The 27,930-nt window shown below is 42.4% G+C and overlaps 1 protein-coding gene and 1 long non-coding RNA gene across 16 annotated transcripts in view; one reads left to right on the forward strand and one right to left on the reverse strand.

The window, feature by feature from the left end:
• Positions 1 to 743: 743 nt before the first annotated feature.
• Positions 744 to 4,998, reverse strand: LOC310840029. The gene is made up of 3 exons (XR_014561774.1): positions 4,049 to 4,998; positions 3,684 to 3,940; positions 744 to 1,736 (listed from the first exon to the last, which is right to left on the reverse strand). It is a non-coding gene; the product is annotated as an uncharacterized lncRNA (long non-coding RNA).
• A 7,636-nt stretch (positions 4,999 to 12,634) lies between these two features.
• The window catches only part of SLC6A6 (solute carrier family 6 member 6), a 59,689-nt gene continuing 44,393 nt past the window's right edge, over positions 12,635 to 27,930 (forward strand). The window contains exons 1-3 of one of the 15 annotated variants that reach the window (XM_083723992.1): positions 13,317 to 13,406; positions 22,713 to 22,748; positions 27,114 to 27,179. In XM_083723992.1, coding sequence (XP_083580118.1) covers positions 27,125 to 27,179 — 55 coding nt within the window. In that variant the 5' untranslated portion in view covers positions 13,317 to 13,406; positions 22,713 to 22,748; positions 27,114 to 27,124. Of the gene's footprint in view, positions 13,861 to 15,801; positions 19,717 to 22,712; positions 22,749 to 26,546; positions 26,561 to 27,113; positions 27,180 to 27,930 lie in introns of those variants that run through there. The other 14 variants (XM_083723982.1, XM_083723989.1, XM_083723988.1 and 11 more) reach the window with 14 other exon arrangements.

The following is a 27,930-nucleotide window of genomic DNA, read 5'->3' on the forward strand; positions in this document are numbered from 1 at the left end:
CCCACCCAGGGAAGTGCCCAGGGGTGACAAAATTCTGAGCTGTTAGTTTCCAAAAGCCCATCACCGGACTTGCCCCAGGTTATGAATATGCAAAGGGAGCTCTATTGTCCTTTGATGGTAGGTACTTGAGAGGTGCTTGGACATGTTTTGCCTATGCTAATCTTGTACCAAGGACTTGTCTGGACATGTCTGCCAAGATTGAACTAGTGCAACCCCTGTCTACCCCTCCCCTTTTGTGACGTCAGTGATGTAAAGATGATGTATCAATGATGCTGTACGAACTGTATTCTGGGATATTGTGGGAAGTTTTAAAAGTCAATGTCGCCCCATGCTCTGGGTTCCTTGCTCCTGTGGGGACCTGTTGCGCAACAATAAATATCATGGTCTACTGACAGCTGTTTTGCTGGTCTAGCTGAACTGACGGCGGTTTGGCTGGAATTTCCTTCTTTTACTGACCACATGGAGCTGCAGGGGACTTGTACCCCAATGAGCTGGGCTTCTGAGTAGACTCTCACCCTAGTATTTTCCGTATCAATATTAATAAGTGTTATTTGCCACAGATGCATCTCTACTAGGAAGAACTGCTTCTGAGGAAAAGCAAACAGACATTAATTGGGGGGTCATGGAGGGGGTGCAGTCTGCAGTGGTGGCTCTGGGCAGACCCTTCTGCACATTCATTCAGTGTGTAGAAGGGGTCATGTGTACCTTCCTGGGGTTAGTGGCAGCCTCCGTTGATTAAATGGTTATATTAATAAAGATGTTTAAGGGATATTTTGCACATGTCCTGATAATGGACTTCCCACAGGAATCTAGTTTGGCACTGAGAACAAGATGGTGGACTAGATAGGCCTTTGGTCTGATCCAGCAGGGCTCTTCTTATGTTCTAAAGCTGATTTGACAGGAGTGGATGTGTGAGCATGTAGAACAGAGGCAGAAGGACTTGTTCAGGTATGTTCAACATCTTCCAAGCAGGCACCACTATCAGAACTTAACAAAGCATAGAGCAGACAAGAACAAGGTGATAAGCACCTTGATTGGAGAGCCTTGGTAAAAATCACCGACTCTGATTGGAAACTAGACCTGTCAGTCACACAACAGCTATTCTTGCCCCTCTCACCCCATCTTGGTGTTTTCCTTATATGGCAAGCCATTTTCGCAGACACGCTGCCTGCAGCCATTTTGAAACGTCTCACATCCCCACTTTGTTTCTGTGTACTTTGGAGAAATCCCATGTTGGCTCCTGATTTGGAATTTGTCCAAATCTTTTGCATACCCCTGACTGGCTGGTATGCAGTATAGGTGCAGCCTGAAGCCCACTGGCAAAGCTTTAATTGATTTCAAGGAATCACTGCTGCTCTTTTCTCATTCTTGGAGATAAGACATTTGCACGTATAAAGCATGCTTTCAGGATAGCTTCATCATCACCTCAACAGGCAGTGGTGAATGTGACAGATTAAAGTCCACCGTTGCTCACTACAACTGTTGGTTACTGGCCAGATAGCTGAATTAAAGTCTCATCCAGATAGGAATCTGGTTTAGTGCAGTTATTATACGTGGCAGTCATTCTTGTGGACTGTGCCACCTGTGATGATCATTGGTCCGTCATTGGGCCCACCAGGGATTACCATGGCAATTGCTCCTTTGTGGTTTGTGTGAGTTTGATTAGTTCACAAGTCCACAGCTCAATGTTGTAGGGACAGCTAACAGGTCAGCAGATATATCCTGAAAGGGGGTGACTGGATGAGAATGGAACGGCATATTCAGTCAAGGATATATAAGTTGATAAAGATATACACGGTATGGAGAAAGCAAATTGTGATAATCTTCTCTCCCCTTCCCCATAATACTTGTTGGGCAGCAGGTTCAGGACTGACCCAAATAAAGCTTTTCTTCAAACAAAGCACCATTCATTTATGGAATTTGCTACAAGATGTGCCGATAGTCCTGGTTAGATAGCTTTGAAAGGATATTTGGAAAACTGAATGGAGGATAAATCTATCCAAAACTGCAGGGAAAGTGTGCCCCACCCATTATTTCTGACAGTAGTCCATGCTATCTGGGGCTTCTGGGAATGGTAGTCCAAAAACACCTGGAGGGCCAGAGGCTCCCCACCCCTACACAGGAGATTGTCTGGTGTTACAGTATTTGTAGAGGTGCCAAGGGAAGGAGTCATAACTAACCCGGTATCATTTATTTATTTATATTGTGTAAACGTTGTATATTTATCTTATTTCACTCAATAATATTATGTGCACAAGATGGCTTATTAAATCATTTGTCTAAAACAAACGATGAGGAAACTTTGGCCATCCAGATTTTGTCAGCAGCAGATTCAGGACAGACCCAAATATTTATTCAAACAAAGCATGGTTCATTTATGGAATTTGCTTCAAGGTGTGCTGATGGCCCTGGATTACATGGCTTTAGAAGATTAGGAAAACCGAAAGGAGGACAAATCTGTCAGAAGCTGTAGGCCAAGGACAGGGAGACTGTGGCCCTCCCACCATTCCTGATAGTTGTCGATGCTGTCTAGGACTGATAGTATCTGGATTGCAGTAATATCTGAAGGGCCACAGGTTCCCCACCCTGATCTAAAACTATTGTGTACAGAATGGTAAACACACACACACACACACACACACACACACACACACACACACCCCTCTTAAAATATCAATGCAGTCTACTGAAATATTATGATGTCTATGAAGCAGAAATTGAAGCATAGAAGACAAAAATCTACTGCCTGAAGACCTGGCCAAATAGAACAAGTTATAATAAGGTAAGCCTTAAGGAGCTTCCAAGTGGTCAACAGGGAGAGTACTACATGGCCCTCACAGAAGTCTGTATTCTGTATTTTGGGTGCCACTGCTAGGAAGGCCCTTCCCCCTAGTTAACAGTAGAAGCCTACCTCTCTTAACTTAAGGGAGGCACCTGGAGCACTTCTTCCCCCTGTCCTTCCACTTGAGGATTTTATTGTTATGTTCAGAGGCAGTAAGGTTAATCTTCTCCTTCCTGGTGAGATAAAGATGTATCCCAACTGAACACCCAACTTGTTCAGATGGTCTAAGACCCTGCATTGCCTTTCCACTTTTCACAATAAGCTAGGTCATAGGCAGCAATGGACAGGCCTTTTACAACTAAGGCCCTAAAGCTATGGAATGACATATCACAGTACAGTGGTACCTTGGGTTACAGACGCTTCAGGTTACAGACGCTGCTAACCCAGAAATAGAACCTCGGGTAAAGAACTTTGCTCCAGGATGAGAACAGAAATCGCGCGACGGCAGCGGGAGGCCCCATTAGCTAAAGTGGTACCTCAGGTTAAGAACAGTTTCAGGTTAAGAACGGACCTTCAGAATGAATTAAGTTCTTAACCCAAGGTACCACTGTATTGTTCGTGCTGTGAACATCTCAGCTGGTCTTTCTTCTTCTTTTCTTTTTAAAGGAAGTGGAAAAACCACTACAGTTGTCAAAGGCAGGCTGGGTTGGGCCTGTATGTCTCTCTCCAGTTCAGGTTTGATGATGTGTGGAGCATTTACTGGATTTGCAGATTTCTGCTATTGTTGTCAGTATTTTGTATTTAAGATAAGCAACCACAAGCACCTCCTAGAAGCAGGAATAAATAAATAAAAAGGCACATTCTGAAAGTGAAGTGAGAAAGAGCAGGGAGCAGCTCTCACCAATGCAACCAATTCCGCATTCCCATCATGTTTTCAAAAAGGGATGCCTGTCATTTGAGAGCCGTCACGTCTTAAAATGCCATTTTACAAAATATAAGGTACTTAATACTTCGTACAGCAGCAGCCATGCTCTCCCACGCAAGCAGCTGCCTTTGCAGGAGACGAGGGGACCGCAGCTGACCCGCCTCTTACGAAATCCTCCTTCCGCATATGCAATTCTTCCTTCCACTTCAGAGTCCTGTGATTAGTTTTATAACCTGGAGGGGAGATATAACTGGTGTGACCTTGGTAGTCATGGGAAATACAGGAAAATTAGGAAAAGCAGGGCATAAGCTTGGTGAAAAGAATTAATGGAGGCCTGGCACCTTTGTTCCAAAAAGCCATTTCTCACCAGGCAGGTACATCTTTGAACCGCAGGTGCTGCAGACGTAGCAAAAATGCTCTCAAGCCTTTTGTTAAGCAACCCAGCAGGTGCCTAGAGGAAGGAAGACTTGATTTTTTAAAAAGGGAACAACAACAACAACAACCACGGATGGAACATTCAGTTAATAAACATGCACACAACACAAAACAAATGCCTAACTCCAGAACAGCAGAGTTTATTCTAGTTTTCATGGAAACCCATTTCCATAAAAGGATTTCTGGGAATAAATTAGCACTGACATTTTAATGCTGCCACACTGCTGGATGGCTCTAGGACAGGATATGACTCCTTCTGTTCTAATTGGTCGGCAGAGTGCCTTTTTCAAAGGCGGCATCCTGCATTTCTCCTCACTTAAGGCAAGGCAATAGGGGGTATTTATTAACAACCTGTCTTCTCCACAAAGTAGAGGGCAATTCAATGCAACCATTTAATCTGCAACAGTAAACAGCCCTTCTTCAGTTGCATGGAAAGACATGTACAGATAGACCTGAGTTTAGCTCCACTGATTCCAGTGTGACAGACATAACTAGTGCCCACTGGATCATGGCATTTGCTGATTTAGATTTCTTGTAATGTTAGGGCAACAGCCCACAGGCACAAACCACTTTGCAAAAGCAATTCTACTTTCGCCTAACAAAACAGTTAAGAAAGCATGTATTATTTTAAAGGTGAAAGCATAATGGACACTTCCAGATGGCTCTGTCTGCAATCCACACTTATGGAGATTCATATAGAATAAGGAAATCAAGTAATCGGCTTATATGGAAGGAAGACCATTAGTCCATCCAGCTTCATGCTACCTATACTGACTTAGTGGCTCTCTAAGATTCCAGAGGGGACACGGGTGGCGCTGTGGGTTAAACCACAGAACATAGGACTCACTGATCAGAAGGCCGGTGGTTCAAATCCCCGAGACAGGGTGAGCTCCCTTTGCTCTGTCCCTGCTCCTGCCAACCTAGCAGTTCAAAAGCACGTCAAAGTGCAAGTAGATAAATAGGTACCGCTCTGGCGGAAAGGTAAATGGCATTTCTGTGCACTGCTCTGGTTCGCCAGAAGCGGCTTTAGTCATGCTGGCCACATGACCCAGAAGCTGTACGCCGGCTCCCTCGGCCAGTAAAGCGAGATGAGTGCCGCAACCCCAGAGTTGGCCACAGGTGGACCTAATGGTCAGGGGTCCCTTTACCTTTAAGGTTCCAGAAAAGAATCTTTCTGTACCCAATCTGGGCTGTGAGTCCTGGAAGACCTGCTGCCTGCCTTGCAGGCCTTTTTCCACCTTGCCTGGGAGGGCAGCGCCCTGACTGACTCCAGCTGCAAAAGCTGAGGCTACTGAGGAAGTCAGAGACCACCTTGGCTGTTTCTTAGTGCAGACCCAGGTCATCGAGCCTGAGCTTCCACAGCTACAGCCTGCCATGAGCCATCATGGGCAGGACTGGCAGCAACAGCACCAGATATATTCTGTGCTTATGGTGATATTTTATCCTAATTTATTCTAATTATGCTGTTTTAAATGTGCACTTTATTGGAGCTCCAGTAGTAATGTTTTATTTTCTTTTGAATTTTTTTTTGCTAAGTTTGCTGTGTTAAATGTGCATTCTGTAGTTGACCTCCTTTGTAATGTTTTATTTTGATATCTTTAAGATAAAATTTTTAGTTTCCTGTGAAGTATGTTGCTTTGAATGCATACTTTATACAGGTATTTGACTTTCTTCAGCAATGTTTTATTCTGGATTGTTTTATTTGATGTTTTAATGTAGGTTGTAAACCACTTTGAGGTTTTTTTCTTGAAAATATAAAGTGGTATAGAGATGAAATAATAATTTAATAATAGTATCTGGGTGTTGATCTTGGGACGTTTTACGCACAGAATGTATGCTGCTGTAGATGTCATTGTAGTAAAGGCAATTTATTAAATTCTATATGGATAGCCATAAATTACAGCACAAAACAACAACTACTGTAATATACCATAATTTTTCATAAGTCAGAGCCCATTTCATCAAATGGATGTCCTTCCTTTCCAGATTTGTATGTGTGTTTGTAGGATGGCAGGCAAGGAGGGAGGGACTATTATTTCAAAGTGAAGCTAAAAGGCATAACTACGCAAGAGTTAACTGTGTCACATTGCTCTGCAAAGCCCTGTTTGCCAAGCTGAATTCAATGCATACCCACAATTCAGTGCATTGCCACAATTTGTTCCCTCAGGCGAAAGCCCTTGTCCTTAAAAAATCTAAGTTCATTAACACATTAGGCAAGCTTCCAAGTGGTCCATATTTTTATGATAACCTATAAATAACTGCATTTGGAAATTAACAAAAACTATTCAGAACACAGCTGTAGGTGACTTTTCTATACTTACGTTTGAAAACATTAAGTCCTTCGAGTCAATCAATTGAAATTTCCAAGGTGTAACAAAACACTTTTTTGAGGGGGGAGGCTTAAATTTGGGGAGGATTGGTGGCCTTCTCCCACCATGCAGTTGCCCTGACCTAGGATAACCTTTCGAAGAACATTCCTATGGTGCAAAAACCTCAGTCAGCTGGAAGCCTTTTCACACAGACCACTTTGTTGTAACTGGGGGTAGCTCAACACCTAAACCGACTCCATAGGAATGTAATCCCTGCAACAAACTCTGTTTTTGCCTTGTGTGGCTAGATTCCACCAAGATAAGTGTTTACGACATTCCACACACACCCTTTTGCTTAGTGAATATTCAAGAGGTACAGACTCCCCACACTACCCCAAATAAAATACTACCTTTTTTAAACTTACATTTCACATTCTGACCAAAAACAGAAATCTAGGTGACTGATTTAATAAGGGGCAACAAAGGCAGAGTTTTTTCTATTGTGGTTCTGGATCACGCTCTCAAGATGGCTCTGCCTAGTCCCATTTTTATCTGTCTTTCGGCAGGAAGTGAAAACTTAAGACATATTTGCTTTTTATCTTGCTGCTCATAGTATTTGACTTGTTTTTACTGCCGTTTTCAACAGAATCCAGTCAGCTGATTACTTTGATAATCTTTTAGAAGAGCAGGGTCCATGTGATTGGAAATCCATAATGGTATCAACAAAGTGAGCACAACTATCAAAACCGATCACATAGGAAAGGAGCTGCTTTGGCTCACTCAATGGGCTCAATCTACTAGCCCAGTTCCCTGTGGGAGTGACATCAGCTGATTGACAGGTGGACATTGTTTCAGGAAAATGGGCTTGTGAACCCAACTGGACCCCATGGCAGGTGAAAATAGGCACGTGGACCAGAGGCTCTCTGCCCCTAGCCTAGAACTTCATCTCTTATCTTCATTATTTGGCTCAGTTCTCCCAACTCACTTTTGGTGACAGTTAATTCTGGCCCTGTATCTTCTGCTGTGAAGACAAATACAAAGAATTCATTCTGTTTTCCTTCAATCTCCTTATCCTCCCTTTTGGCTCCATTTTGCCATAGTTTGTGTTCCTTTTTGTTCTTCTCACTTGGACAAAACTTCAGTTTTCTAAAGGAAAAGCTTCTAATAGATTCTTTGACTCTCCTTATTAATCAAGTGGGTATCCTCTTAGCCCTAGTGTTACCTTTCTTGACATGTGGTATACCATCTAGCTGAGCTTCTAATATTGTGGTTTTAAGCAACCCCCAAGTATTTTGAAGATGTGGCCTTTTGTGGCTTTCCTTTTCAACTTCCTTTTTACCAATTCCCTCATTTTTGGGAAGTTTCCTCTTTTGAAGTCAAATGTGACCGTGTTGGGATTCTATGCAGGGTTTGGAATTGTCCATTTACATATATATTGAATTTTATAGCACTATAGTCTTTGTTCCCAATCACTTCAACAACCCTTATATCTCACACCAGGTCCTAGGCACCAACTTAAAATCAAGTAACTCTCTTGCAGCAAAAACAATGCACCTGCTGCCTGAAGAAACTGCTTCACTCTGCTTAACAGTAGGTCCGGCCCTGGGACCACTCAACATACTTATACATTTCAGGGAAACTCAGGCCCCTTTTCCACATATGCCCAGTCATGTAGGAGGTGCTTCCCCATGGTGTAATCTGACATTGTTGGGAAATGTGTGTCACTGCTCCAGCCTTGCAGGTCAAAACAACCTGATGGGCGAATTGTAAAGCAAGCACAACCCAGTAGGAATTACTGGTAATTACTCCTAAACTACTTTGGTGGTATTTAAGGGCGCGAATATTAATGGGACACGGTTCATTTGGAAGCACTTTAGTGTTCTCGGCCTTATTGATTTGGACCACTGTACTCATGAACATGAATTTTTAGAATGGGAGCCCTACAATGTAAGTCGACACTCATATTATCATCCTGAAGGACTCCGCTGTGTGATTCTGTTTAACAAAACAAGGACTACCAGTACCCAATCTTGTGTCATACAAGATTGATTATTACTATTATTATTACTTTACTCAGTTCCAGGTACTGTTTATTATGCACTCTTGATTCCAAAACATCTTTGTTTCCTCTTATGCACTGGTGCCCCAAAGTAGCCTGATTGTTTTTTACATCTACATGTTGAATTCAATGAAACAAGAGAACTGGATCAAAGGGTGTGTGTGTGTGTGTAAGATCTGTGCCTTTTCAACGCAGCAAAATTCCTGCATGCCTGATGCCTTTTCAGTGCAATCATATCTGCCTCTTGCAGGGCTGCAGCCATCTCCAAGGCCAGAGCAAAGGGTTAAGAGATCTTAAGGACTATCCATCTATCTATTGCATTTATATTTCACCCTTTTCTCAAGGAGCTCAAGGTGGTCACATGGTTCTTCCCCCTCCTTATTTCACAACAACTCTGTTAGGTAGATCAGGCTGAGAGCAGTGACTGGCTCAGGGTCACCCAGTGAGCTTCATGGTCAAGTGGGGATTTCAGCCTTGGTCTCTCGACTCCTAGCCCAACATCCTAACCATTACATCAGACCACATGCAGGACACGAGGGCAATAACTCTCTCTCACTAATATTCCTCAGCTGCTGGTATTCAGACACAGGATCTCCGATACACCGAGTTAGCATACTCCTAGAGGCTTTAGTGATTAAGTGGTATGTAAATTCTATTAAATAAGAATCATTCTATCAAAAATAAACAAAGTCCTTCATTCACTTGTCTACCATTTGAAAGCTGTCTAGGTAAGCCTCTGATCACAGTTTAATGTTTGCTACAACCCCCTGATCATTTCGGCTGTCGTTTTCTTCATCTTTCAGCAAGATTGAAATCCTAATGATTTGATCTCGACTGCTTTCTTTCTGACCATATCCATCACCTAAACAGAGATGATTTCTGATTTGTCTGGTTACATCATTTATTTATTTTTGATGGTTGCTCAGTGCCGAGGTTATTGTGGGGGGCAGGGGAGAATGAAGCTAATACCATTGACAAGATCCAATCCCTGGTTCACTCCTGCTTTAGCCAATTTATCACTCTCATTCACACACACGACCTTCTAAAAACAGTAGTTAAGGCGGCTGATATAAATATTAAGGGGATTCTGTGGAAAATACGTCTCCCTTAATCCAAGCGCTGGGACCATCCCTTTGTAAAGAGCTGAAGTGGAGTTTTTCAAGCAAAGGCCTGCAAGCTTTTATTATTGTAATCTCTGGAGAAGTGCATCTACTCCTCAGCATTCTGTGTTCTATCAGAAAATTCATCTTTCTCTGTTTGCCTTTGTGTTTATTGTGGTAACTTTGCACTTTCATTTTTCTGAGGAAGGCTGCTTCCCTATTTTTGTGTTCCACATTTGCATCTGTGGCGGACTGCATCTCTCTGTCTTTCTCATTTTGTCACACTCACATACTGGCAAAGTCTTCTAAGTAAATGTACATGGCACTGATGCTCTCCCCCCTTTATTGGCCTGATCTCAACAAAATGACCAGATGTCCCTTACATCACTGAGTGAGGATGAAAGGGCTGATATAGGGGGGTGATCTCAAACAATGATTCATTTGAACTGATGTCAGGTCCATGCCTGCACACCCTCTTCCCCAGAAGCTGTCATCCCAGATGTGTGTGGACTGTAGTTACGTGATGCACCTAGCAAAGGTTCTGCCTGTTGGTGGGGATGCGGCCTCTGAAGGATATTTTCCCATCTTTAGTGGGAATGCTCTTGGGTTTCATTACTCTGGTCTCAAGTCTGTCATGAAACATCTGAAATAATTATATCACCTGTTCAGGCTTCTTCACAACTGTCATTATTGAAGTCTTGATAACAGGAAAGTGTATTGCTCTGAAGAACTTTTGACAAGGATGCTAGCTGCTGCTAGGATTCCAATAAGCCAGCAATGGAAAACTTTGAAAAATTGACATTTATCTTTGTGGCATAAAAACTTATGAACTTTGGTTATTGGAGGGGAAAGGAATTCATAAATTTCAGGTCTCCAGAGGGATAGAGGACCCAGAATGCTTCAATGTTATCTGGTAGGATTTTATTTCTTATGCTTCAGATTCCAATGCCCAACAATCATCCATGCCAGCTCAAGAAATATATATCGGTGTGCTACTATGTCATGATGTAATAGCCCGCTACTGTACTTTTGGGATGTCAGTAATGGTCATTATGCTTCAATAATTTTTTAAATAAAAATATATGAATATTTGGTTGGGCATATGAACGGCAATTAAAAAATAAACAAATCACATGCTGCAGGACTGAGCCATGGTATTGAAAATAGGAACCAAGGTTGGGATTGATATAAGAAAAAAAACTGCTCCCTTTCCTTTATGGGGTACCCAAGAGCCCATATAGAGTCCTTTTGTAGGTTCTCTATTGGTAGGAGAAAATAACAGAGACCAACCAGAGAATATTGAGAAGCAAAGCAGCTAGTAAGTCTGATTTTTATTGAAGCTGTTGCAACAGGGTGCTCCCCCACACGCAGGAGAGAGGAGGACCCGGAACAAAGGTGTGCCCACCCTTACATAGATATTTAAGTTGCCCGCCCTGGAGTCCAAGACCATCCCCAGAAACATCATACATACACCACAGAAGCGGTGTAGCCCAAGACCACCCCCCCAGATACATCATACCTACATCACAGAAAAGGCGGTCTACAACAGAAATCTGAGTGTGTTATCTCCTGTCTGGCAAGTTACCTGATTGCATTATCTGGGTTTTGGGCACTCTTTTGTTATTATAACTACTTAATTCCTGAATCTAGGTCACAGGCTCACACCCTGTTCGTATCTTGCCCTTAAGACAAGATTTGTGAGGAAAGAGACAATGGGGAGGTTTCCCACTTTGACTTTGCAGAGAAATTGAGGTCAGTTTGTTCAGGACCTAATCTGTGGGGTTTCAGGCATGTGGTTTATATATACAATTATGAACATTTAATTTTTTTATATATGACCTTAAAATTCTTAGAACAGGATCATCTCAAATTAAATCTTGTAGTTTCAAGTGACTTATTTGTAAGACTTTAAAACAGATTTATTATTTGTGATTTCTCTGTCCTCCAATGAGCAAGTTTCAATCCCACAATAATCCTGCGAGGTAAGATCTGCCCACCAAGGTCTTACAACAGCTAAAAAGGAACTAGCATGCAAGAAACATAATTAGAGAACTGTTGGATCAGACCAAAGGCCCATCTAGTGCAGTTTCCTGTTCTCATAGTGGCCAACCCTACGCCCGTAGGATGCCAGCTAGGGCATGCGCACAACTGCACTCTCCCTACTTGCGCAACTGGTCTTTAGAGGCCTCCAACACGGGTGAAACATAGCCATCATGGCAAGTTGTTGATAGCCTTATCCTCGTTATTTGTCTAAACCACGCAAGTTGGTGGCCATCCAGTTTCCTTCAACTATACACGTCAACTCACTACTATTGGACATACACTTTAGACCACTGGTTCTTAACATGGGGGTGGGGTAGGAGTCACATGCCCTTTTGAGAATCAGATGAAAGCTACAGATCCCCTCCCCAGAAAAAAAATGCACTTAAAACACATACTCATTTTGCATACAATTCATTTTATAGCATTGGAATTATCTGTGGAATGCTCTCCCTAGAGAAGCTCACCTGGAGCCATCATTATATATAAAACATTCTTTATCCAGGCCTTTGGCCATTAAACAATATATGGCAGTGGTTCCCAACTGGTAGTCTGCAGACCCCAGGAGGTACATGTAACCCACCCAGGGGATCCATGTTACCATTCAAATAACAAAACTACCACCTTAGAGATAACATTTTCAAAAGTATGGGGCCCATGGCTTGGCTTTTAAAAATCAGGGTCTCCCGTACTTAGCTAATTGGGAACCTCTGGTCTATGGCATTTTAAATATGTGTGGGGGGTGTTATTAAGATTCCCCCCCTTATTTATTGTCTTTTGTTATTATGCAATGCAAATTCTGTTTCTAATGATGTACACCGCCCTGGGATCTTCGGATAAAGGGCGGTATATAATTTTAATAATAATAATTGGAGCGGGTTCACTGAAGCCCACTCAGATCCACAGCCCACACATTTCGGTGCTTCAAGCCTACACCCCCCACCGAAGCAAGGAAGGCGGCGAACACGTGTTTGAGAGTGGGCGCGCGCCCAGGGCAGCCAATGGGGGAGCTGCCTTGGGGCGGCCGCTCCGCACTGAGGCAACCGACGCCCGGCGGCAAACCGGGATTTTGCGACCGTTTGCGAAATGGCGCCCTCTTCTTCTTCTGTTTACCCCGCTCCCCTTTCTCTCTAACCTGGGATTGGGAAGTTGGGGGGGGGGGGAGGCAGAAACCCTCGCGTTGTAGAGCATGGGGAGTCGAAATTATAGTGTTGGTGCGCCTCCTCACAGCCTGAGGAGGGGGAAAGAGGGAGAGAGGAAGCCCCCTTCTGCAGCGCCCTCACAACGGCAGTCTAGACGGTTAATCTGCCCCATTTTCCTGTCGAGCGCGCGCGCGCCGTTTCTCCTTTTCTCTCACCCGCCGGGGGGTGCGGGTGGATGGGGGGGGGATAGGAGTAGGGGGGAATAAAGGCGCGACTTTCCCGCCTCCTTGGCACACGCCCGGAGCTGCTGGCTCTCTTTCCCGGCCAGGCAGCTGCTCCCACCTCCTCCTCCCCGCGCCTGTGGCGGCCCTTCCCCGCCTCGCGCAGCCCTCCGGGCCGCCTGCCAGCCGAGCCTCCCCTCCTCCCTCTCCCCGCCCGCTTCCCCCCCCCCCGTGTGTGTCGAAAGGGACTGACGGAAAGATGGCCCCTCCTTCCCGCTCCCCCCTCCTCCCTCTCCCCGCCTCCCCCGCCAAAGACGAGGCCGAGCTGGTGTTTTTCCACTCAGCAGGATGGGTGATGCTCGGCGCTCGCTCATTAGACAACAGACACGAGAGGTCAGGAAGAAAGCGCTTATAAATTACCGTTTCCTCCCTCGCAGCCCTGTTAGTCCGCCTTGGCACTCTCCCCGGGACACACGGGACAGACCCACGGGCAGCTAAGGCGCTGGACAGATACCTGGTCAGAGGGGTGCCGCTGCTACAGGTACCCGAGGCTCCTTTTCCGAGGGATTTTTGATATAGATATATATTATTACATATATTTTGGGAGAGCAAAGGCACACAGGGAAGGACCTAAGCCCAGCCTTCGCGACTCTGCTTTCTGTCGGTGGCTCCCTTTTCTTTCTTTCTTCCTCGCTCTCCTTCCCTCTCTTTTCCGCTCTCGTAGCGTTTAGGAACAAAGGGAGTCGGAGGCATATGGATCGCCTCTTGTCATTTACTGGAAAACGGGGAGCTACTCTGAAGAAAAGAAACGCTTCTTCCTATTTCTAAGGGGCATCCCTCAGCCAAGGTGGGAAGCAAGAAATCCTGGCATCAGGGGGTCGGGGATTTTTTTGGCCAGGTTTCACCCTAGGCAGAGAAGCCCACGCACCCACCCACCTACCTTCCCTTATCCGACCCCCACCCCTTTCCCCCTTCCTTAGAGATTTGTATTTGTCCTTTGCTATTTACTTTTAGGATGCATTGCTTCTGTGCGTTTTTTTGTGTGTTTTTTTTTGAGAGCGAGGGAGTGAGCGAGCGCATGGCGGTTTTCCTTTTGTCTGGTGTCCCCCCTCCCCTTTAAAACGTGCATGCATGTGCACCTTTCTGGTTTGGCTGTATGGGGTCTCTCAGCAGTTACCTCTCTTCCCCGCCGCCGCCCTCCGACACCTTGTGTTAACTTTTAAATAACAGATAGCAGCTAAGTGGAATTGTCTGCTGGTGCGGCTAACGCTTTCCTCCTGGTTTTAGTGCGTTTTCTGCCTTTGTATGTGTGATGAGCATGTGCTTGGCCCTCCTCACTCCCTTTCTCTTCCGTGCAGTGTGCGATTAAATTATATTTAAGCAGCGCTGTTCTCTGCTACTAAAAAATCTACCAGAAAAGGCAAGCGCTAGCATTGCTACACGGTTGGTGGTAGTACTGTACATCTTTAACTGGACTGCATTTGCCCTCTTGTGCACTCGTTCATTCATTTTCTTTGGGTTTGGAGTGGTGAAAGGAAAGGGATTGTGATACTCTTAGAAAGTTTGCTGGCAAGAACTGAATCTCCAGCACACTTCAGTGTCAATAAAGTGATTCTGGATTTCCACCGCTGTTCCTGGGATCAGAAGGCAGCACTAAGGTGATGAATATTCATCTCAGTGTGTGATCGTTTAACAAAAGGGAAGGATACAGACTTTTGAGACAGCACCATCTAAATTTCCATATAAGAGCATGAGGAGAAAGGCACTTTGCATACGTGTAAAGATCAGCAGATGGCCAATTGAGGATATGCTTCTCTTTTTATACTGTTTTGTTTAGAGGAGAACAAAGTGCTCATTACCTATACAACCTGTGTTTTACCAAGGCAAATGTCTGAACTAGACATTCTTATTACTGCTGCTGCCTAATGCTGAATGCTTTTGGGATAAAAGACCATTATCTTTAATACAGACCTTATTTCTAAGTATGTATTCTTTTAGCTCTCTGTCTTTAGTGTTCTAAAAATAAGTAATATATACTGTGAAATGAAGAGCCAGGAGTGATTTTGAAGAAACAGAGCTGCCTGTTTTGAAATCTTGAACGTCCTAGTCGCTCTTTCCAATGTGGATATAGAGCTTTGCTTATTCTTTTTTAAAAAACATTCATAGTGACTAATTTTTAACCGTATCAGGAAGGGCATTAAGAAAGTGTGCCAAGAAAAGTCAGTTGTGCTTAATGGGCTCTTTTGGTATCCACTGTACTTTCTTGTTCCTCTGTGTTAAAGACTGTCTTAAGGGTTGGGCTGAAAGAACCAAATAGGTTTGTCATGTTAACAGGCTATGTAATTTGGAGTTGCTGCTGGCTAAGATTTTGAAATCTCTTATTTTTTAAAAGGATATTTTGTTTTTAGTGAATTGAGCTTATTAAAAATGTGGGGTTATTCATACACAGTGTTGGAGGGGAGGGAAATATAGCCCAGTCTAGGCCAGACCTCTGTGTCCTTGGCAAATGATTTTGTATGTCTAGATTTATATTTGAATAAACAAATAATCTCTCTAGCGCCATTTGACTTTGGAATGTGGTGGGAATATTTTCCTGGAAGACATTGCTTGGAAACTGATCTTTTACAGTAGGGATGGATTTTACTTTGTACCGGAGATGAGCTAGTCATCTACTGTAATAACAATGTCGTTTACTTAAGGCAAATGCTGAAGGTGAACGTACTGTTCAGAGGGGGAAATTATATGTTTGCTGTGGTGGTCTGTTTCTGTTTTCAATTTTACCTCTTTCTTCTTTAATCTTCCCAATATTGATCTCTCTTCTTTTTTAAATCTGTCACTCCCTTTTGCTTTTCATGCCTCCCTCTGCCCTCCAGTCACCTTCTACCCTCTCCCCCCAGGTCTTTCATTTTCCTTTCCCACTTTTCTCTGCACTAATCTCCTTATAGCACTGGCACCCAAGAATGACATAACCTTTGGCAGCCTGCAAAAGCAAGTGTGGCAAATAACATCCCATCCTGTAGGGGGCAGTATGTGAGATTCGACCAGCAAAGACATTATGTTACAGAATGATAATGGGTGGGGGAAATAAGTTGCTGCTTTCTCCCCTTGGCTATATCATGGATGTGCTCTAGTATGCAAACTTAGACAGAATTATCTTCAGAAATCTCTTAATTGCATTGGATAGAACTGTGTAATTCCAGGATGATGCCTATAGAATATTAGAGCATTAGTAAGTGAACAAATGGCCGGAAGTCTAGGACTTTGAACTGATCATAAAATGAGCAGCTTTGGTTAAAGAGATATAAGCAGGAGATTTTGGTGTAAAGCTGAAGCAACTCTCCGAAAGCTAATTTACAATGGAGTAACTCGGAGTGCAATGTGATGATATCATTTAGGTATTTTTTTTTTGCCGTGATGGAATAAAATGTCATTAGAATTTCTTCTCTTCCTCTTTTCTTCTGGGAAGGGGAGAATGGACTGAGACATAAGAGTCTGATAACTGATTAATGGGGGAAATGAAGAAATGCCTGATGAGAATACTAAAAATAGGTGAATGAGGTATAGACCTGTCAGAATCTTGTTGCTTCATTAGGGCTTGGGTGAACTATAAGCCTCTCTCTCAGGGTTATTTCAGCAAAGGTTTTCCAGTCCCACAGTGACTTCTCAAATATGGCCCACAGGGTACTGAGGGCAAAACTGCTCATGACTTTGGATCTGTGTGGTTGGAACTTTTGATGATTTATTTTCTAATGTAATGTAACTGAAGAGAGGCTGCCAATTGGATTGGTGAAGCAGCACTTGGGAAGTCTATTCACCCCTTTTTCCTACTGCACCATACTTCAGTCAAAAGCACACATCCTGTGCTGTTTGCCCTGTGGTGGGAAATAAGGGCACTATAAAATGTAGTATTGTGAGTGATGTGGTTTTGTGCTTTGTTTTTTGGTGCAGTTTTTAGTTTGATCATTTGTTTTAATCATTGGATTATTGTTATTTTTATGTTTTGCATTTCTGTTTGTGAAAGCTGGTTTGAAAACCTCCTTTTGTGGAGGGGGAAAGTGGGATATATATAGCCTTCAGTCTGCCTCCCAAGATTTTTTGAGGCATTTAAAACTTCTGTATCTAGAAAACTGTAACTAGAAGCCTTTTGTTGAGTAGAGCCTACATGTTAGAATGTAAGGATAGGCATTCATGCTCATAAGTGGGTGGCCAAATTGTGGCATGGTTGCACCTAGTGCCAGAGTTTGTGGCATTTCTGGACAATAGTCAGAGAGCTATTGTTGTTGTTTAGTCATGTCTGACTCTTCATGACCCCATGGATCAGAGCACGCTAGGCACTCCTGTCTTCCACTGCCTCCCACAGTTTGGTCAAACTTAGTAGCTTCGAGAACACTGTCCAATAGAGAACTATTAGGTTTGACTATTGAAAGGAGCCAAAATCACCCCAAACCCTGGAAATAGCCTATGTCTTGAAAGGTATGCTAGTGTTGTACTGTCTCACACTTTGTGCTTGACTTGTGGTGCTTTTGCCTTAAAGGTTGCCTGTCAGTGTTCTAACTGATCATTACACTTGGGAATGGGAAGGATTTCCCCCACTTCCAGGCTGGTGAACGTGGTGGGAGGGAAGTGATTTCCTTCCCTTGGAATACATGGATTGGATTACTTGTCTGAGCAGCATCATGTTGTGAAAATGTTCTGTACTTGCTTGAAGGCATCATCACTGTTATGTTTGCTGCTTCTCTGTGCATGTGGCACATCTTTTACAAAGTGAGGCCCAATTAAGACACAGCAGTAGGGGTGCTGTTGAAATGCATCTGTGGAATTGGGGCTCCACACAACTGTTTTAATGTCTACAATCAGCTCCCCACATGTATCAGTGGGATTGTGTGGCCATCCCTCAAGGCAGCAACAAACCTTTCTAATATCTGTATCTAAATTCTATTTGTCATATTCAACAGAATAAAAAATACATTTTTGTTTTCAGTGTGGTAGTGTAAATGACTCTGTGAAGTAATTGATCTTCAAGAAAATAATGATGTGGCATAGACAGGCATCATATTGCTATTATGCCTTGGGGAGGAAAGAGGTTATGATATATCCTGTGATACAGATCTGAGTTTAATCTTGTATATAATTTACTAAACCATAAATTCAGGACATCTCAGTAGGACAAGACACTTTTCCATTACACAGTGCTGAAAGTGCCTAGCGTTGTTTTGGTAAATGTTTGTAAATTAATGTGAAAAGAAACTGGAAATGGTTCAAGATGCTGCTAGTCTTTGATATCGTCTGATGATCACATGACTTAAGTGCTGAAGTAGTGAGATAAGATACTGTGCTTGACACAAATGGTGAAATGGTGGTGGAATGGTAGAGGGGATGTGGAGCATCTGGATGTTCAGATCCAAATATTTCAGAATCCTGTTGCGTATGGTAAGAATGGTTGGAGAGAAAGGAAGGAACCTTGTTGTTCTTGCTCTTGAAAGAATGTTATACGTTGTTTATTATATAGCATGTGATAACCCAAAACAAGCCTACACTAGTACTTATCTTCCCCATATAGAATGCCCCTCTTGCTACCCTGCTACCATAGAAAAGGCACACACACAAACACAAATATATAAAGAGAGACAGGACAGAAGAAGGAGAGGAGGGAATATGAAGGCAATTTAAGTTGTGGGAGAAGACGATAGGAGTCAAAAGGACCACTAAAGTATTTTTTAGTCAATAAACTCAAAGTAGTTACAGGATTGTGAAAACAAGGTCATGTAAAGCCATCTGCATCCTGCAAATGTCACGTGTAGTATGATGATAAGCATATAAGCTTCTGTAAACATATGCTTCGTTCTCCCCACTCCCCTTCCTTGCTTTGAACCATTTCAGTGGAGGTGGCAAGGGGATTGGGAAGGCAAGAGATTTGGGGAGCGGGACTAGTGTCCTGAGAAGGAGTCCGTCCTTCTGCTCAAACCTCCTCCTGAACAACTTCTCTTCAGAAAACTGAGCAGGGGGAAGGCTAAAGACTGTGCTTGGGGAACTTGTGATCTTGAGCTGGGAGACAGCGCCACCTAAATGCCCTATTCCCCTAGTAACTAGGCAGGAGAGCAGGAAGTGTCCCTGCTTAAGGGGGAGGAACAGCAGCCTGCCCTCAACTCAGATTTCTTTGCACACCTCAGGAACAGAGGACAGAAGCCTGAGACAATGGCTGCTGATGTCACAAGGGCATTCTTTCCCCGCTACCCTCCCACCTGTAGCTAACATTGGAACAGGGACAGGCTGCCCAGAGGAAGGTGAAGTAGGCAGAGACATGAGGTAAGGATAAAGTGAGGCAGTGGGCAGAGGTAAAAGCTCCAGCTCCCTAGTGACTGAGGAGGAAAGGCCGAAGAAAGGAGCTAGAAATCCGACACGGCTTGATCCACTCATTTAGCTTCATTGTTTCATATTTTTGCCTAACATTTATCTACTTAGCCTGCCTCTGTTTCTTTCTATATGGTCTTTTTGTTCCCATTGTTGTAAGTCTCGTCAACCAATGAACAAGCATCCTCAGCATTTATAACAGTTTTTAGATGGGGGGGGGAATGAAAGCTGACTATAGGGTGGGGGCTGTGAAAGTTCTAGCAAGGCAAAGCTAGCAAGGCAAAGCTACACAAAAGTGCCATGGCAGCAGGATGCTCCAGCTCTGCTAACCAGCTTCCTTTCCACCAGATATGTAAGTATTCCTTAGTTAAGCAGGGCTTAAAGGCCAGAAGCAAATATCTATTACTGCACTGCTCTTATTAATAATATTTATTGGTTGCTTTGCTCATAGAAGTAACTCAAAGGACAATTAGGTCTGTCTGCAGTACAAAGTACTTTATATGTAGCAGTAGTAATAATGCACCTCCTGGTGCATTTCAGTTTTGTCCCATTATTTTCTACTTTTGTCTTCAAGCTCAAACATGATTCTAGCAGGGATTGATTATTTTTTTCCTTGTGGCAAGTTAAAGCCTGTTCATATATAGTTTAGGGCAGCCTTCTCTATATACTTCTTCCCCGTCTCTGCATCCTTACAAAATTAACTTTGCTTTGCTAGTGCAGCTGTGAATGTGAGCTTGCTTTGTAGATGCAGCTTGCCTCAAGACACTTGCTTCATAGAAGCACTGCATGTGTGCCCTGTCCCTAACAATACTCTTAACGTTTCAAGCAGAGGCTGTTGTCTAATCCCAGATAAAAGCACTTTCTACTGTTAAGGGCTGCTTTACAAATAATCACTTTTCAAAAACATATACACCAGTGTCAAGGTCTCCAACTCATATGTGTGTGGTGTGAAACTTTCATTTGCCATTGTGTAAGATGTGCAACTGTCTCAGTACTCATAAGAGACAATGCACAGGTATGCCAGTCTTTTCAATGGTTTGGGAGCCTTATTGAACTTACTGGAGCTTGTTTAAATCATGTTAAATCTATTTGTTTTAAATTACAGTGGTACTTATAAATGTCAAATATTTAAAAATGATTTCTTGAGGGGAATGAAATGTCTGAAAAACAGTGCCATCTATTCTCATTCAAGATGTGTCCTGTACTGTATCTCTGAATAAATTGGGGTTTGAATATTAATTATATTTTATCATTGACTTGTGACTTTCCTTTTAAGAGCAAGTTGGCTTGTTCAACCAGAGGAAGTAATAATACTGTTTTTTTTTCAATGCTGAATTGATTCCTTTAAATTATTATTTATATCATTATTATTTTTAATTTTATTGTTATTACTAATGCAACTACTTTTAGTTTTAACAATATCATCACCACCCCACCACCATTATCATTTTATTTAATTATTGTTAATTCAGAAAGTTATTCCAGATGTTGCAGAGGTTCAAGTTCTAAGAGCTTGCAGTAGCTTAGACTTAAAAATATTTTCCACCTAAAGCAAGTTATAGAAAGATAAAAATAACACCAAGAGCTACAATGTTTCAAGGTCCACAGAATGAGAAGCCCAGCTCTGTGGCTTTGTGATATACCATTGTGTTCAAATTGTTCTGAATTTTTTCAGTTTTATATACTGCCAAGTTTAATAGACCTGTTAAGCTGTTGAAACTGAATGTAGAATAACTGCACATTCCCACATATATCCCCTTGCCTAGCAGAAACAAAGTGTATTTTTAATGGACAAGTAGCTTCTAGCCCCCTGTATGAATTACTTTAGCTTTAGACTGGCATGCACAACAAATTTTATAGTAGTTAACTCCAGTTGCAGCTGGAGGAATTTGTTTTCTATATTAGGACTGCCTTTAGACTTAATGAAACCCAGCTTTATATCCAAACCTCAGCCTATATCCAAGCCATGCTTAAGTACACAATAGTTTGACTATAGCATTGAAACTACACTTCAGCCTGATGTTGTGTATACTCCAAACATGTAAAGCAAATTCTCCTCTACCCCCAAATAATCCTGGTAATCCTGGAGGTATTTGTTAAGGATGTCAAGAATTGTGCTCTATGAAGGGTAAACTACAATTCCCAGGATTCTTTGGACAGATGTGCTTTAAATGTTTGGTGTGCACTTGCAGAAGTGACTCAATACACCACATCCTGCCTTGGTAAGTACAGAAGAGGTGTTTAGCTATTTTAATAGAATACACCTAGGCAGCTTATTTTCAGTTAGAGACTGTCAGGACACGAAATACACTTTGTTACTATCACTACTTCTTCCCTATGTCTTGCAGAACTGCACAAATTCCTTAGCACAGATTATTTTAACTCTTGCTTATAGATAAGACTTCAGGCTTCTACCAGAATGTGGCCATTAGAAGAACAATGTTGTAGAGGCCTGTCAAAACTGCAGACTTGGGGAGAAATTTGATGCCCTGGTACTCTTCAGTTTCTGATTCCATTCTCTCTGCCTTTCAGTCCACCCTCTCATACTTGAGCCAGCTCCCTGCCCTATGCCAGCAGAATCCGCTATAGGACCCAGAAGAGGGTATTTGCTTTGCAGGATCTAACTAGGTAGTTGAGAACCGTTACAGAGTTCTACTGATCCCTCTACTTATTTGCAGACTAGATCTCTGGCAAGAAGAGATCCAGAAACAGTTGTTGTGCCCCAAAGCCAGAAATAAAGTTCAGTGGTAGAGCACATGCTTTGGAAGCAGAAGGTATGAGGCTCAGACCCTGGCATCTCTAGATTAAAAAGGACCAGGTAGAAGGTTGTGAGAAATACTTCTTCCCAAGACTTTGATGAGCCACTGCAAGTCAAGAGTGTATAATACTGGGCTAACTGGACAAACCTAACTGGTGTAAGGCAGCTTCTTATGTTCCTAAGCTGTTTTCCAGCTTTTCATTGTAGGCCACAGAGGACCTTTCAGTGCTAGAAAATGGCTGTAAACAATGGAGATCCTAGACAATGATGCACAAATCCAAGGGAAAGTGATAAGCCTCCCTGTCTTGCTGCAGAAACTTAATTTTTCTTTATCTTAAGTTTGACTTTTGAGACAGTTTGCCATAATTTCATTTTTTAAAAGCTGGCACATATGAAAGATTAAAGCAGAAAATTAGGGAGGAACAGTTGCCTGGTAGCGCAGACTCTGTTGTTATCTGGAGTTCTTAAACACACATGTGGCATTCATATCTGGCAGGATTATGTCCATATTTCCCCCTCCATTAGCATCTTATTTTTTGTTTTGTTTTGTTCTTGTTTATTTTATTTTATTTTTTCTTTTTCTGAAACAGGAAGAGAAAATCCATTCTGGAGAGACTCTTCTTCATGTAAGTGTTATTAATGCTCGTTAATGAAAATAGCGAAATATTAGCAGTGCAGCTCAAATGTTCCAGAATTCCAAATGTTCACCATCTGCTCATAGGACAGTAAAACTGCTTGCAGAAAATAAGCTACTGTCATGTAGTGATAAATACTCAGCATTATTATTATTGTTGTTGTTATTGTTATTATTAGAGGGTGGGAACTACATAAGAATTGGGGCTGCTGGAGGTGGATGTCTGCTCCCTCTTGCAGAGCCTCTTCTTACTCCTGTGTATAGTTAAGGTGATCTGTGATCAGAACATGTGCACAGATCATCCCATTCTGGATCAGTGTTTTGTTTTGCATATATTCTTACCAACTTTGTGAAGTGGGGTTCCTGTTGTTTCAAATTTACAAAATTAGTGGTTGAGAGAGCAAGCAATTTGGGCCAAACTAGAAATGCTGCTGTTAGTAGTAGTAGTTATTGTCGTTGTCATAGTATTAATAGCCAACAAACTCTGACTTGAATTTGCAGTTTGACAAAAGTGCTGGGTTTCATGTGAACAAGTAGGTAACTGCTATTGCCCTCATTTTAGAAATAGAAGTTGATGAAGAGTAATCAGCACTGCAATCACAGGTACACTTACTAGAGAGTAAGTCCTTTCCCTCTTTTTGAACTACATGGGACTTACTTCAGAGTAAATATGCTTAGGATTGCACTGTAAGAGATTTCTCCAAGGCCATAGAGCAAATCAGTGTACGAGCTCAGTGTAAATTTTCCTGCTGTCATTCCTGTGCTGAAATACACTTTGTTTTTCTTGGATTATATATCATAATCCAAGTTAGTATTTGCAAAGTTGGCATGTGCATATGTGCGTGTGGCCTCAGATAGTATGTAGATATTGTAAGCTTTTTCTACGATTTCTTGGCATTACTTGTTGACAGCCATGAATATAAGTATATATAGACACTTACCAGTCCCCTTCCCCTTCAAAGAACAGCAACAGGATGCAGTCAGTCTGCTGATCTATGTATCACAGGGCAGTTTGAGGTCTGGCAAACTATTTATTTACATGAAACAGTGACTCACCCTGGATGAATGAGCAAGAGTCTTAACCACTAGGTTGTGCTAGAGAGCCAGTCCCAGCAGCCATCAATGTTGTTTTTTTTAGTTGCATTATGCAACTCCTTTTACTAAATGTTCCCTTCCTCTGCATGAGCATCATTCTCAGACCAAATGGAGCAGCAGGTTGCGGTAAAACAGTTATATATTCTGCTCATGGACTTGGCTTACTTGCAAATTCTGGCTGGTTATTTGCAAACACGTTGTCTAAGCCCATAAGTTTGGGTACACCCACTGAGACTTTACACTCATGCACACATACCCTTCTTAATAGTAATAACCATGCCGTATCTCCAACTGCTTATGAGTTTCCCTTCAGTTTCACCATGCATCGAGAGGGCTGCTGTTTGTGAAACACAGGACTAAAAAACCCCTTGGACACATTGAACTAGCTGCTCAGTTCTTTTGAAAATTTGTCTCTGTGTTCAAAAACTTAATTAAACTTGTAAATTTAATAAAAGTAAGGATTCACTTAGGTTTAAGTTTTTTGTTTTTGTTTTGATGGAGCAGAATCTGCTTTGGAGAGGACAATTATTGTATTCCTTTGTGGTATGGAGTCTGTTTTATATGACATTCTCTGTGCACACTAACTCAGTGGAAAACTCAGGAATGTTAGCCCTGGGTAAAGGTCTAATAAAACAATAGTGGGGTTTTTTTTTAAGTATGTAAGTATTTAGCTATAGTGCTGCCTTATGTTTGCATAACAATGGGTTCATGTATCTAAAAGTTATGGTAACAAATGTTCTTATGGGGCTGAAGTACTAGTTGAGCTAGAATAAAAAGCAGCTTGTGCAGCACACTCTCCATAGGTAATCATTTCTGTGCTGAGTACCTCCATTTGTAGAGGCAAATTTGATTGCAAACATCTTTTCCCTTCAAGCCATGGCCTTGTTTTGCATGATAAACTAGCAGTGCATTCAGATTTAAGGGAACATTGCAAAATATTGCGATGAGGAAAATGGAAGAATTTCCTCCTTTCTGCCTTAATTCTCAACAGATGTGGGAATAGGTTTTGAAGATTTCCCTCCTTGCCTCTGCCTCTTGGGATGTATGAGATGCCTGCCAGCCACACCATAGGCTAGTCTTTGCCAACTTAGTACCCTCCAGGGGTGAGAGGAGTTGTAATTGAACATCTGACCATTGGTCATTCTTGCCGGAGCTGAGGGGATTTGGAGTGCCAACACCATCTGGAGGACACCAAGTTGGGGAAGGCTGCCAAAGGCTAACCATACATCCCAGGCCATGGTTAGCCAAATTAGAAAAATGGACGATAGAACCCCATTTTGTGCGTTTTTCCTACTACAGTACAGCGGCACGCAGTCCATTTGCACATTTCATCCTCTGCAATGCAACATGCAAGGCTCCCAACAGATGCCATATAATAAGATGTTTCTCCATGGGAGCAGTGTTTAAAGTGATTCACTCACTGTCATTATTGCCACCTCTTCATCCAGCATTTTCTGCGCCTGGTGAGCCTGATAGCAGTAATATTAATGGCAACTGAATGCAGGGACTTTGGTGAGTGGTTAGGGGTAAAATGGTGCTGTCCAGAGAAAATTAAAGTTTACTGGTAGGAATGGGAGAACTGGGATCTACTAGCTTCTTGGAGGAAACTCCCAGCCTAGACAGGCAAACCCATGAAATGAGGAGCAAGCATAACATAGAATCTCAGTCCCCTTGGCCTCATTGGATGTCATAATTGGCCAGCTCAGTAAGGTGCATGGCCTCTCTGGATGGTTAGCATGATAGAGAGACAGAGTTTCTAAACTATTAAACTATCACCGTTCCTACAGTATTTTCAAATGAGGGTTAGCTGCATGTGGATGTGCTTTGGATGTGCTGGACAGCAGAACTAGTGAAGGGAAAGGGTCAGACTGGATGCCTACATACCACTGAGGTATGCAGGGAAATTGTGGGTCTTTTGTTTTTAAATGGCCTACTACACACATGCCTTCCCAGTAACCCTCAAAAACAGGCTGAAGACAGTGTTTTCACATGCTCATTGCCCTCCAGCTACCTTGAAATGTTAGTAACATAGAGCAGCACCCACACATGAGTTCTCGGCCCCTGGAGTTGGGAGGTAGGTTAAAGGCCAGTCTGGTGTGTATTTTCTGTACCCATCGCTGGATTGGGGAAAGGAATTGGCTTTAGAGAATACTCTGTTCTGAGCCATTCCTTGGGCTCAATTTGCTCTTTGCAAAGGCCATTTAACCTGCAAAATGTAATTCTTCCTCATTGTGTAAAGGTGGGGGCAGAGGAGGCATTAGCTCCAAACTTTCCCCTCCTTCAAGCTTTTTAAAAAGCAAGGAGGAATGCTATGTTGTGCTTCAGAGGACAAGAGAAAGGAAGAACAGGTGTCCATTCTCCAAGCCCAGTTCCTCTACAGCCCTCTGCTTGAGCAGGGCATTTTCCTCCTTTTCCCCCTTGCCCTGTTCATTCTCACTCTCTGAATACCTTTCACAGATCTACATGTAGAAAAGGAATGGGATATAACAACAACAAAAAAGGGAGATAAATACACAGACTGCAAAAAGTGCCATGGGTCTTGATTTGTACACATATGTATCTCATATGTGTACAAACCTGGGTGTGCATATAATATATAACAGTGTGCCCCTTTATTACCCGCTTAGGCATGTATCAGTAAAGTAAAACTGGAAGTCTTGATGCTTCCTTTTCTGCATCTCCAGATAGCCTGTGAAGACTCTTCTTCATGTACATCTTTGTATACATTTATTTTTGCTCATAATCTCTATAGTGTTTGTGGCTTAGTGCTTTGGCTTTTTGGACTGCTGCAGCATGAATTTTTAAATGGGAGTTAAATGCTCTCATGAGAGTTAAAACAGGCACATTGTCAAATACTAGATTTGTTAAAATGTACAGTAATTTTGGAACAGTATCCTCTTCTTAGTTAAGATAATTTCCCCTTTTTTAAACTTGACATTTAACAGAATTAAATCCTCTGCAGCAGTGTTAATTTTGAGGGAGTAGTGTATAGCCCTTAAGTATAAATACTTCTTAACGCAGTTGTGCTCAAGTATTTCAGAGATGGTGGAATGATCTGAGCCTTTTCAGACAGAAATGCATTCTCAGATATGGTCTTTGTCAGGATTTAGGATTGTTTTTTGAAGCAGGTCATTTCTTAGTATGGAAAGTGGATTGCTCATAGCTATCACCAGTCTCATTTGTAACTATAATGCTAAGAAGGAACCATCTTACTGTAATCATTTTGCGTCAAATACTACCATCATTCATTACTTTCTATCAGTGCCTCACCCTATGGAGGAACCAGCACTGCCCATCCGCATTGAGGAGGGGACAGAAGTTCCAACGGGTGAGTGCAGCTAAGGTGGGATGCTTGTGAAATGGGGGGGAGGCATGTTTGTACATGGAGCTTGATGCCTCGTTTGTGTTTATCCATATGTCACTGAGAGTTCTAGGAATGTTATCTGCAAGCATTTACAACATTTTTTGTCCCCCTCCCAAATGTGCTATGTTGGCAGTGCCAGCCCTCAGATGATCTACAGAAAAGCACCATTTCCAGTCACCCACTATGCTTCTGCCACATCCCATCATTACATCCAGACTTGGCAGCTCTCATAATTTTATTGCCAGTCTAAGGGGTGTGGACATTTCTAACTATTCAGCTTGCAAAGAATGAGGTACACTCCAGAGTATGTGGCCCCATTGATAGGAATGTCTAAGTTGCCCTGGATTGCTCACAATATTTTACAAATATTCCGGTAGATGACATAGTTTTCTTCCTTTAATTTTGAATAATTGCTCTTTATTCTGTCTTTTCTGAGAAATTGTCTGTCATAATGAACATATGTAGGGGAACATAGGAAGATAATAAAACCAACAAATGCTTAAAGCAGAAAATGTTACTTACCTGTTACAGAAGGCACACATATAATTTCTTTACTTGAGGGGAGAATAATTCACTCAGAATAATTTACTGTTACAGCATTTCAGATTAGATTTATTGGGCAACATACATAATGGAAATTTGCTCGTGCAATAGGACTAACACTTTCTTTTCTCTTTTCCACCCTGCAGCCCCCCCCCCGCCCCCAAAATCTGCT

This window comes from Podarcis gaigeae, assembly GCF_964106915.1.
Source record: "Podarcis gaigeae genome assembly, chromosome: 2".
Classification (NCBI taxonomy): domain Eukaryota; kingdom Metazoa; phylum Chordata; class Lepidosauria; order Squamata; family Lacertidae; genus Podarcis; species Podarcis gaigeae.